The sequence below is a fragment of the Vulpes vulpes genome, chromosome 9 (assembly GCF_048418805.1).
Source record: "Vulpes vulpes isolate BD-2025 chromosome 9, VulVul3, whole genome shotgun sequence".
Taxonomy (NCBI): Eukaryota; Metazoa; Chordata; class Mammalia; order Carnivora; family Canidae; genus Vulpes; species Vulpes vulpes.
This window is the reverse complement of record NC_132788.1, coordinates 55570536-55582791: the sequence shown is the minus strand read 5'-3', so window position 1 is coordinate 55582791 and position 12256 is coordinate 55570536. Positions and strand designations below refer to the sequence as shown.

General features: G+C 54.4%; 1 protein-coding gene across 3 annotated transcripts in view; it reads right to left on the bottom strand.

Moving 5' to 3' along the window:
• The window catches only part of EEFSEC (eukaryotic elongation factor, selenocysteine-tRNA specific), a 247598-nt gene that overhangs the window by 38463 nt on the left and 196879 nt on the right, over positions 1–12256 (bottom strand). For 2 of the 3 annotated variants that reach the window (XM_072720149.1, XM_072720148.1), the window contains one exon: positions 8060–8216. The exons of the other annotated variant lie outside the window; for it this stretch is intronic. In XM_072720149.1, coding sequence (XP_072576250.1) covers positions 8060–8216 — 157 coding nt within the window. The remainder of the gene's footprint in view (positions 1–8059; positions 8217–12256) is intronic. 3 annotated transcript variants of the gene reach the window in all.

Here is a 12256-nt window from a genome sequence, read left to right as displayed (position 1 = left end):
CAGCTGGAGGCCCAGCTCTACTCCCCCGTTTCCGGGGCTCACCTGAGCCGCCAGCCAGCTCCTATCAGGGTAGGCCTGTAGAAGAGCAGCTGGTGCAGGGCTGCCTTGCCTTCCTGATGGGGTGAAGTGCCAAGACAAGGGACTCTTTCTGTTGTCCTGGCTTTGCTGGGTGTCTGATGGAGCCAGGGATATGGCCAAGCAGGTGACAGACATGGCTCCAGGCATGTTGCTAAGCTTGTCTTACGGCCTTGTTTCCAAGGCTTAGTCTCCCTCCCCGTAACATCTGATAGGGACATAAGCAAGCAGCTGGTCCCAGCTTCTGGATTCAGGGCCGAGGACTGGTCCATGGTGCCAGTCTTGCAGCATCTGTGAGCTAGGCCCATGGAAAGAGTTCATGCCTTGCAGGGTAAGAATGTGCTCCGGGTGGTCTGGAGAGCTACCTTTCTGCTGTGTTAGACCTATGTTCATCCTTCCAGACATGGTGAGAACCGGGCTGTGACACCCTAGGGGGCACCAGGAGTTTTGGCTCCAATCTGGGAAAGCTGAGTATGGGCTCATTTGGCTCCTAGCCACCTCTAGGTACACCCTCCTGCCCCATGCAGCAGTACTTCTCTCAGTGGACTCAGGCCTCCAGCTGTACTCCCTCCAAGCCATTCCCTCCTTACCCAGAGAGGAACCTTGGGACTATGCTGGGTCCCCACTAAGTACCTCACTGCAGGCCTGACTCCATGAGCCAGAGCTGGCCCATTAGGCCCTCCCACGTGGCTCTGGCTTGTGGCCCTCCCTGCTGCAATCCTCAAAGGCATCCAAACACAGCCTTCTCCTTCCCTTGTGGTTGTCCTGGGGAAGTCCACTGATGGGGTCAGCCTTCTGTTCCAATATTACCTCCTCTGGGAAGCCTTCCTGGATTCCCATGCACATGACACAGGCCTGACTATCACTGTGTACTGCAGCAGCCTCCCTGCTTTCTCTATGGCCTTCCTCAAACCATTCTCCAGAGGGTAGCCAGAAGGATCGCTTAAAAATGCAAATCAAATCAAGTCAGTCTTTTCACTTAAGACCTGCTTTTGGTGGCTTCCCATAGACCCAAACTCCTACTGTGGTTCCTGGCCATGTCTCTGATGACATCTCCCTGCATCTGCCCAGCTTGCTCATGCCCTTCGAGGGTAGTCCCCTCATGGTCCCATGGCCCTTTGTGAACTCCTGAGAGGCACAGCTTAGCATCATCACAGGGTCACTGCTGCTTCCCTGCTGTCCATTCCTCTGACACACATCTGTGAATTGCAGTCCAGGGCCTTGGGAAGAGCATGTGCATGGGGTGGGAGCTGGGTGGGGTGGGGCATGGCTCTTTGAGCCTCACCTGTTACAGAGATGACAATATTCCTTCCTAGGGTTGATAGGAAGATGACTTTTCATACATCGCATCAAGGGACCTTCTGCAATGGAAATTTGATGTTGTATCCTATCACCGGCCCTCTGACAATTCCTCTCTGCATTAGAGGGTAGAGAGGAACAGCCTCCTGGGGCTCACCAGATTCCATGTGGTGGCTCCTGCCTGCTCATGTCACCACCCATTGGTTTCCTGGGTCCATTATCCCTGAAGATGCCGATCTTTTCTGCCTTAGAGCTTCACTCAGACCCGTCCTTGCTGGGACACCGCCCCCACTCTGCTTGAAGGACTCCTACTCATCCTCCAGGGCCCCGGGATACCATGCCACTGCCACAGGAAGCCTTCCTAACCCCAGAGTTAATCTTGCTCTATACTCTCACAGCACCGCACACCTTCTCTGCACAGCTTGATGAAGGCCGCCAAGTGGAAATGCTTGGGGGATGCATTCATCTTCCCAATGCCATGGGCTGAACATCCCCCAGATTCACATGTTGAACTCCTAACCCCATGCACCTCAGGATATGAGTGTATTTGGAGAGAGGGACTTTAAAGGGGTGATTAAGGTAAAATGAGATCACAGGGGTGCACCTTAATCCAATCTGACCAGTGCCCTTGTAAGAAAAGGGAATTAAGACAGAGATACGAAGAGATGTGTGGCCATATGAAGAGACAGGGAGAAGACAGCCATCTGCAAGCCAAAGAGCGAGGCTGCTAAAGAAACCAGCCCCACTGACACCTTGATCCTGGACTTCTAGCCTCCAGAACAGAGAGGATAAGTGTTCTTGTTTTAAGTTATGCGGCCTGTGTTATTTATTACAGCAGCCCCAAAAGACTCTCACATCTAACCATGCTGCAAACCCCATGAGAACAGAGGTCACTGTGGTCCTTCTAGAGCCTGGCACAAGGATGACACATAGGAGGGGCTCAAACACCCATTGTTGAATAGATGAATGATCAGCTATGAACTCCTAGAGCAGGTCTGCATCTCCGTGGAGCCTGTGTGCCCAAACCTGGCACTGCTGCTGATACAAGAAGGTGAGAGTAAAGAGCCAGAAAAGGGGGAGTGCACGTGTGCCAGGCGACTGGCCAGCTGGCCACCTGAGCTGGAACGGTGAGGTGTGCAGTGAGTCAGTGTGTGCCCCGGCCACTACCGGGCTTAGCCCCAGTCCTCCTCCCTCTGCCATGTCACCTTAGGCAAGTTGCTTGGGCTCCGTACTGATTTGCGTCAATCCTCTGTGAAATGCACGTGCTGCCAGGCCCACCTCCTCGGGCTGCTGGGAGGGTGGAGTGGTTTGCTTACATGAGGGCATGCTCCCCGGTGCAGAGCGAGAGCTCCAGAGCAGCTGCTGCCTGTGCCACTGCTGTCATCACCCACTGTGGGTCCTGCCTTCTGCTTTCCTGGAGGGCTGCTGTCCCTGCTGTGGGTCTTCATGCTGCACACTTTCCAGGCGACCCCACTCCCTCTGGCTGCTGGCTCCTCTGGCTTCAGACAACATTCCTGGACAGCTCTTAGAAGCCATGTGCCTAATGTTTCACCAATTACCTGCTCAGTCCAAGGGGGACACCTGGGATTCTGTTTTCAATCAGAAAGGAAATGTCTAATCCTTGCTTTTGACCAAATGCAAAGTGCCTTCCAGGGTCAATAAATGGGGAGGGGGCCTGGTAGCAGAGCCAATCTCAAAGTGAAAGATGGTAACTCCCCTTGCTCTGCCGTAGGGGCAGGGCCTTTGGTGGGCACGTGAGACCCCAGGTAAGAGGAGGTGCCTGATAGGTGAAAACAACACACAACCATTGCTACCATTCACAAAGGCCTTGTCACGAGTCAGATACTGTGGCCAGAGCTTAGTAATCTAATCTTTACTCCCTGCTTGAAGGTCAGAATCATTCCCTGGTGTTAGCACTGAGGGGCCGAAGCTCCAAGTGGGGATGGCCTGCTGCAATAAAAAATGGCTGCTTGTCTCTGCAGGCCATGCCCTGTACTGTGCCAAGGGACTCTCCAAAGAACTGGGCCTCCAGCACTTAAAGCCCTGGCCTAGTCCACCTAACCCTCCTAGGCTGACCTGAGCACTGAGAGCCAGGGATGCAGAAGAGGTGGTGCTGCACTACTGGGTGCTCAAGCTAGGGATGGAGCACCCCAGGACTCTCCCTCCACAGTCAGTGTTCAGGATCTCCCTCCATCTAACACATTCCAGGACTTGGACAGGGCCTGGCACCTGAAGGGCCTGATAAACAGCTGACGAGAGACAGACGAATGGAGGTTCAGGGCTGCCCCAGAGTCCTGGGACACAAAAGGGAGGCTGTTTTGGCACACGGGTGTTAGGGCAGTCTGCCTGAACTGAGTCCTGGGAAAGAGTTTCTGAGAAAAGAGCCAGCAGGGAGGGCCTCTGAGCCTCTCGTTCCTGGTAGCTGCTGTTGAGTCTCCCTGTGGACTGGACAGGCAGGCAGAGACTCAGGGCTCTTACTGGTTGTGTAGCTGTGATCAAGGGGCCTCAGTTTCCCCATCTGCAGAATGGGAAAGAGCTAGAAGAGACTCCTTCCTTTCTGCTCTGGCTTCCTTCTGCACAAGTGCTCTGGGCAGTACCAAAGAGGAGCACCAAGCGGTGGTCCAGAGTCAGGTGTACCTCCACAGAGAGGCACTGGTTTGTGTCTGCAGAGTGGTCCAGGCAGTGAGAGAGGCATAAGGCCCTGGGAGCAGGTGAGGTGAGCATTCCCACAGCCACGGTAGAGGGGCAGAAAACAGAGCCCAGAGCAGGCCGCCAGGGCCTGGACTGGGATAGCACACCAAAGCCCTGGACACCTGGAGCTGGTTTTGGGGGGCAGAGCTGGAGCCAGGGTGGCCTAGGGACCCTCCTCAGAACACCTATCAGAGGTGAGCTGGCAGTAGTTCTCCAGGTATGCAACTTCTCAGGCCCACTGCTCAAGAGTCCGCCAAGCAGAATGGCTACAATAGTTCCCTTCTCCCTCACCACCCGAGGGACATAGCTGCATGTTCTCCCCTCCCCACCAGCCCTGCACGTGAGGAGCCAGGGCTCAGGGAGAGTGGTAGGCAGAGTGGTCAGCAGGGTGATGTGGCAGGGTCAGAGTGGTCGGCAGGGTGATGTGGGCCCAATCCCACTCTGACGTGTCCTATTATAGAACGCTGGGCAAGTTCACTGCTTATCTTCCAGGTCTCAGTGTCTTCATCTGTGAAATGGTGATACTCCAATGCCATGGGTGCCAACCTTTCTGGGGGCTTCATGGGGTCCCCCTCAGACAGCTGTCATGGCTCCTGAGTGACGCTCCTCCTGAAGAGCAGTAAGCAGAAGTTCCTTCTGGGTTCTTACTGCAAGTACAACTCCATACATTTCTTTTTTTCTTTTCTCATCTGTCTAGAGTCATTTAGTTGTGATTAGTAATAGCTGAAAGGGTATTAAAGATCACCCAAATGTGATGATCCTCAGTGCGAGTTAGAAAGACCCAAGACCTCTGTTTCGGGATCTGATTGAGAGCCTGGCTGCCCCACAGCAAGGTCAACTTCCTGACACGTACGAGGAGTGCTGGTCTCGGCAGGTGGGACAGGCCCATGGAGAGGATGAGGTCTTCAGTGGCCTATGGTGGCTGTGGTTCTCAATAATTGCTGTTCTGGCTCTTCCAAGGTGAGTATCTACTTGGAGCTCTGTGACATGGTCAATTTCATTTGTGAGTTGTGTGGTCACCTGACTAGAGGCAGTGGTACACATTACACCAGTGGTACCTGGAGCCTAGGGTTCTCTGGTGACAAGGCTAAGCTGCATGCACACTACAGACCATCCTCACCTATGCTACTAGCACAGACTACATTCAGTCCTCCCCAAACTGGCAGGTCCAGGAGCACCTTATGGGAGATGGGCCACTCAAAAAGCTTTCCATGTCATATCAACCTACTGTGTAATTTTAGGTTTCTGAGGCATTGTTTTGGAAGATACAATCGCATGCATATGTTCACCTTCTCCCCTAGAGTCAGTAAGAAGTGGCAGTCATGAGGGACAAGTGCCTTCCTCCCCTTTGCTCTTCTCTGCCAGGAAGTCATCAAGGAGCTCATTTCCCCTGCAGAGTGGGGTATGTGGGGCTGACAGCAGCTATGGCTCCAGCTCACCTACTGGGCTGCTTCTCAGAGCAGGAGCTGGTGCTGGGATGCTGGGGTGGAGAGGAGGGCAGGAACAGCAGGACAGTACTTGCCAAGGTGAACAGTGGCAGCCCAGGCCAGGCCACCTAGCACAAGGGGCTCTCCGACCACACGTGGACCCCATGGCATCCAGTTCTCTGAGACTGCAACTCTTTTCTTGTGGCTGGCAGGTCAGGCAGGGGCTGGCCACCCAGATAGACTATGAGTAAGGCCCCTCTCAGTTCCCAAGGGCCTTCTGGAGATGGAGGAGACCAACCTGGTTCCATGATGAAGCAGCACTTGGGAAGCAGAGACACTATGCTACGGGTAGGATCCTCAGGAGGAAATTCAACTCTGGTTGCAAAGTCCTCCACTGCTCTCTGTAGTACTGCGACCCAGTGGGTGTCTATCTCATCTTGCAGGGCCTCCCAGCCTCCCAGGACTGACAAATGGAGGCCACTTTTTTGAAGGGAGCAGCTATTAAACATCAAACTTTCCAAATCTAAGACTTTCTGGGTCAGCCAGCGTTTTGGATGTCAGGATGGGGCTGTCCCGCCAGCCCAGCCCCCCTGATTTCTGAGAGTGTCTTGAGGGGGAAGCAATGGGCTTAGTGTCAAGACCCTATCTCAGAGTCCAGTGTCTATGGCAGGCCACCATAGTCCTCACTACTCTCTACTGCTGGCTACCTGGCCCTGTCGGCATCTGGCCCTGCCACCTGAGGTGAGAGGCCCCAGGGAGCACCCAGGCTTGGTGGTCAGGGGCAGATGGGAGGACAGCCAGATGATCTTTAGTCCACTCCCCTTTCCCTCACTGTGCTGCCCTGCAGAGCTAGCATCAAGGCTCATAGGCCACATTTGACCCCAACCCCACCCACAATCTGTGGGCTGGGACAGCTCCTTTGAGCTGTTCCTGCTCTGGGAACCTTAAATCGTGCAAGGCCAAAATCCTCAGCCTCCACACTCTGGCACATCCAGCTTGAGGCCAGCAATGCTCCTCCTCCTCCACCTGGCACTGGGTGTCTCAGGTTCACTGAAGATTCTTCTACAATTAATACCCTTCAAAAAGGTTAAAAGTAATTCTTTATGGAAGGAATCCACAGGAAAAGACAAGCAGGAGGAGGGTGAGCAGTGGGGTGGGTGGGATGAAGGAATCTGACCAGTTATATTTAATAAAAAGCTTAAAAGCCACAAACAGGAAGCAGACCTATTAAAAAGGCAACACTGACCTACAAAGGAATGTGAACTTGAGTCGACTGAAGCAGCGGTACTGTGTCTCCCTCCCTGTACTCCCACCCCAGCACCCAGGGCCCCCAAACAAGCCTCCTCTTGTACTCTGGCCTGTTCTGGGAACACCCTAACTCTGAGCTGGCCTTGGGCTAAAGGAAGGGAGCTGAGGGGAGCGTCGACATGATCCTACACACCCCCAAAAAGGAACAGACAGTGCTGTCCTTCCCTTGTCTGGACCAGCAGGGGGAGAGAGGAGTATTCCAGGGTGCGGCCCCCCTAACCCCAGGTGGCTCCCCTCCTATCCTCCCAGTAAGCCCCCACAGGTACAGGCCCAGGGCCCTGGGAATGGAGGTGTGGACCTTGGCCTGTCCCGTTCATGACCCATGTGTGCTCCTTGGAACCTGAAGCAGAGCAGTGTGGACACTGGTTTGGTTGAGGTAATGACCAGATCAGTGGAGAGGACAGGACAGGAGCTTGAAGTGTTCCTTCCCTTGATGTCAGTGGGGCTCCCTCCTTTCCTTTGGTCAGGGCTGTAGTCAAGGGTTACCTCCTCAGAGAGGTCTTTCTTGATTGCCTGTCCATAGGCACACACACACAGTGATTCTCTCCCTCTCCCTGCTTTACTTTTTCTGCGAGGTACAGTACTCACTGAATGTATTCCCACCTGTCCCCTCCCCCAAGCACCACAGCCTGCCTGGTGTGCGGTAGGACCTCCAAAAGATGGGTATGGGGTAAGTGCAGGAGTGATGGAAGAGAGGGCTGAATGAAAGAGATTCAAGGCCTCTCTTCCCAAGAGCAAATGCACCCCCTTGATCCTGCCATGGACAAGTCCCAACTCAGATTGTACAGAAGCTCAGCACCTACTGGTCACCACTGGGCAAAAACGTAGGTGGCAACTCATATTCTGGGAAACCATACTGGCTACTGGGGCAGTTATGCCAGGCCCCTGGTGGTCTCTCTCACCAACTCTTCCTCCAAAGCACCTATCAGATCAATATCGGTACTGCATTTCACAGACAAGGTGGGTAATTCATCCAAGGTCAGCCCTGTGTGGTAACAGTGGAGCAGGAGCTCAGACTCACACCCTGACCCTGGCTCAGAACAGAGGCTGATTCCACACCAGGTACTTCCAGGACCCACCCTGGCTCTCCAACCAAAAGCCTGTGGGACCAGAGGCCATGATGTTGAGTGGGCTGGGCCCTGTGTGTCAGCTCAGGCAGGCTGAGCATCCTGAGCCAAGGAGCACTGTCCATGCACTGTCTCCACCATCTCACCATGTTTGCACAGTGCCTGCCAGTGGTAGGAAGCAACTGCACTCACCAGGGATGTGGATCTTGAACTTGCCACTCTGGCCGAAGGCGCTGTCAATGACCCCCAGCTCCCCAGTGGACAGGTGTACCTTGAGGCCCACGAAGAGCTGGATGTTGGTCTCCTTTTTGAACAGGGAACGGCCGATCACGCTGTGGTCATCCATCACCTGTCCCCACACACCCAGCCCCAGAGAGAGCATCAGTGTGTGGAGGAGGCCAGATCTGCCGCTGCTACCACCCCCCTCCCCCCACCCCTTACCTGGTGATTTGCCCATCTCACTGACAATGGAACACACTGGAGCTACGTGGAGACCAGCCCTCATCACCACCATGACTTCTATTGAGCAGCCAGGCCCCCTACAAGAGCTTTATGTGGATCACACTTAGCACTACGGCAGCAGCAGGAGGGAGGCACAGCAGTCAGGCCATCCATCTAAGGTCACAGAACTCCTAGGGCTAAGGGAGCTCAGAATCCACAATCGCCCTACCAGTACCTGCCTCTCCACGGCCACTGCACCCTGACTGTCCCCGAGCACTTGGCTAATGATGGCTGGCAGCACTCCTGAGGAAAGCTTGCATGGGCATCCCAGGTTGAGAGGAGGACATCCACTCTTGGAACCTGAGAGGAGGACATCCACTCCTGAACCTGCAGCAAGGCTTTCTAGAACTCACCTCACCCTCTCCCTGGTTTTCCTTCCTAGCAGTGTCTGAGAACCCAGTCTCTGTTCCTCCAGCTCAGTACACACATATGTATTTCAGGCACAGCTTTCCTCCCTCTGTCAGAGCCTCTTCCTGGCCTGGCCCACATCTACTCTACAGCCCCACTGTGCCCTCTGAATGATGCCCTCCTACCTCGATCCCGGCAGGAGCCCCATCTTCCTTGGCTCCCCCCTGGCCAGGCCCTCTGCTGCTGAACCTATGCCCCTCGCCTATTCATGGAGGCCCAGGCTGACAGAAGGGACATGTGTGTACATAAAAAAGCCAACCTGGAGAGCCCTGATTTCAGCATGAGCTATGTTCATCTTGAACCTCTCCCCAAGGATTGAGCACAGGGAAGGCTGAAGTGTCACTCTCCCCTCCTGTGGCCTCTGGCAGCTCAACATACTCCTCTCAGGGAAGGTGGCATGGCTCCTTCCATGGTACCTAAAGCCCCCACCAGGTAGCCTCCCCTCCCCTGCCCAGCTCCTTTGCAGGGCCCATGCCAGGAAGGTGCCAGGCCTCCGAGTCAAAGAAAGAGAAAGAGGGGCACGTGTGCGCGTGTGTCTATGTGCGCATGGGCGCATGTTACAGACTAGACCGTCTCCCAGATGATCTCAGAAGTTCTAACACAGAGCTTCCTCCTGAGATTTGCTGCTACTTTGGAGCAGAACTCATGCTCCATCTGGCATCTAGCATGCTGGGTCCCACACGGCTGCCACCGGGAAAATGGGGGAGGCTTCCTTCTGCTCTCCAGGCCTTGTGCACTGGCCTGCGTTCTTTTGGGGACCGGGGTCGAGTCTAAGCTGGAGCTAGCCCAGGCAGCACTGTGGAGGCCAGAAGCACTGCCAATGGTGGGACTTACCACCTCCATGTCCTCTCCTCCTGAGGCTGAGACTCATGGGGGAACCCCTGTGGGCTGTACTGTCCTTAACCTCAGAAACATCTCACTTCTGCCCAAGACGCCAAGATTTGGCTAAGGGCCCCAGATGGATTGTTTTGAAAGGCAGAAACTGTCCCATTTACCCTAAAACCCTTTTAGAAAAACATATCCTATTCTATTTGATTCATAGTGCCAGATAAAAGGTACTTGCATTCCTCCTCTCCCCAGTGATGGATGAATCGGATACAAATAACGATAAGAATAATCATTTCCACTTGCACAGCCCTTTATAATTCACAAATCTCATTCCCACACATGAACTCCTCCTCGTCCTTCAGGACTCGGCTCCGCAGAGCTCCCCTGTGGGTTGGCTTGCTGTGGGCTCTGACCCATCTGTGGGTGCTGCTGGGTGAAATGAATGGAGGTGACTCCTCTGACCACAGACATGGGGAGTGAGGGCCAGCAGATGTGATCAGCCCCATATGTTTTCCTGGGATTCCCAGCTCCCAGGTGTCCTGTCTCCACTCCAGCAGAGTAGCCTGCATGTGGAGCTCCGTTTCCAGCCTGGCAGGAGCTGGGAGGCAGGAGCCCAGGAGGCAGGAGCCCGGGAGGCAGGAGACCGGGAGGCAGGAGTCTGGGAGACAGGAGCTTGGGAGGCAGGAGCCTGGGAGGCAGGAGACTGGAAGGCAGGATCCTGGGAGGCAGGAGCCCAGAGGCAGGAGCCCGGAGGCAGGAGCCCGGGAGGCAGGGGCCCGGGAGGCAGGATCTGGGAGTCAGGAGCCCAGGAGGCAGGAGCTGGGAGTCAGGCCTGCCTATCACATTCAGCAGCCTAGTCTGGTATAGTAGGGACCCAGGAAGTTCAGCTGAACTGAGCCGAAGGCTCTGGACTAGCCATTCCATGTTCCCCATGACCAGAGGTGCTAACTGCCACTTCCCATCCTAAGTTCAGCCTGTGCTGCTGAGGGGCCACCTGTCCTTAGGAGAAAGAGACTGACTCAGAACACCTCAGCCTATGACAGAGGCATTTGGCGGGGTCCCCCAAGCCCTCGAGCATCCTTGTCTGCAACGGATTTTCATTTCTACTTCAGGGCAGTTAGAGGCGAGACCTGAGGGAACTGCAGTCACCACAGCCAGCCGTACACTGGGGGCTCAAACCCAAGTGTGGTGGGCCTTTGCAGAGCCTAGGGTGAAGCATTCAAAGACTGTGCTGACCCCCTCCCTCCACCAAGATGGAGAAGCAGGCAGGTCTGGGGCTGCTGGGATGCCCTGGGCTACTCTGGGCAGGCTGTGTGGGTCCCAGGCCTTTGCTAGCCTGTGAGACAGAACCAGCTGATAGCATGTCCCCAGCATCATTGCTGGCCAAGAAATGACAAACACATGGTCCTGGTACCAAGAGCTTACAACTTACGTAGACAACCACCTTATAAAAGGCACCACAGGGATATAATGGGCAATCCAGGCAGAAAATTCACATCAAATTTATAATGTCCTTCCTTTCTCCCTACAAATACTTACTGAGAGCCTACCATGTGCCAAATCAAAAGCTCCTGCCTCAAGAGCCTCCTGTATATCCATGGGGAAGGCAATTACATTCTCCCTCCGTCCCATTGCCTTCGGACTGCTCACTGGCAGACAGGGTGCCCCCATCTCTGGGCAGGCCCCCAATGCCCAGCAAGGGCTCCAATCAAGGCCTTCAGACTTGCCCCCCCCCCCCCCCCCCCCCCCCGCCCTGCACCCTGGCCCTTACTCCTCTGCACACCCTGGTCCTGTCCCTGTCTTCAGAACACAGATCACTCCCTGATATGCATTATCTATTACTTGTTCACTCCTCCCAAGCAGGCCAAGGTCCATGAAAGCAGAAACACATCTCTCTTCTCCACAGCTGCATTTCCTGTGTGCCAACAGGCACTTACTACATGCATGCTCCTTGAATGCCTAAGTCAATGTGGAACACGTACCTGTGATTGCTGGTACATCCTGCCTATGGCCTTTCATTCTTTTAACACTTCATTGAGACATAATTGATAAATAACATAAGCATGTACACGTTAGGTAAGTAACTTGATAATTTGGGATATACATATATACCCATGAAACCATTACCATCATTGAGCCAGTGAACATAATGAACACATCAATCATCCCGCCACCCTCTTCCCAACTCTGTATCCACCCCAGATCTTACTCAGTTCTCCTAGGCTCCGCTCAGACAAGCTTTCCTTCAGACCCTCTCCCACAAAGCAGGCACCTCCTGTCCCCAGGCCCATCTGTGTCCCTCACCAGACAGACTGGAAGTTCTATATTACAATGCCCTGACCCACAACAGGTCCCAGTAAGTATGCACACAATATGCAAGTGGGGAGGGAGACACTGGTGACAGAAGGTGACTCTTGGTTCTCTGGGGGCAAAAGAAAATCACTCAAGTGGACTTGTGGTTGGGGGGTACGTTTCATTAAAGAGGGAGCTGACAGCCTTGCCTTGTACCTAGGGATTCATCCCTCCCACACCCCAGTGCTGGTTATCCCTTATCACATTGGAGCATGGTGGCTCATCTTGTGGCCTTCCAGTGGGCCTGGTGACTGGGCTCTACCATGACCAGGGCCCTGGGGTGGCAGGCATGCTACCTAT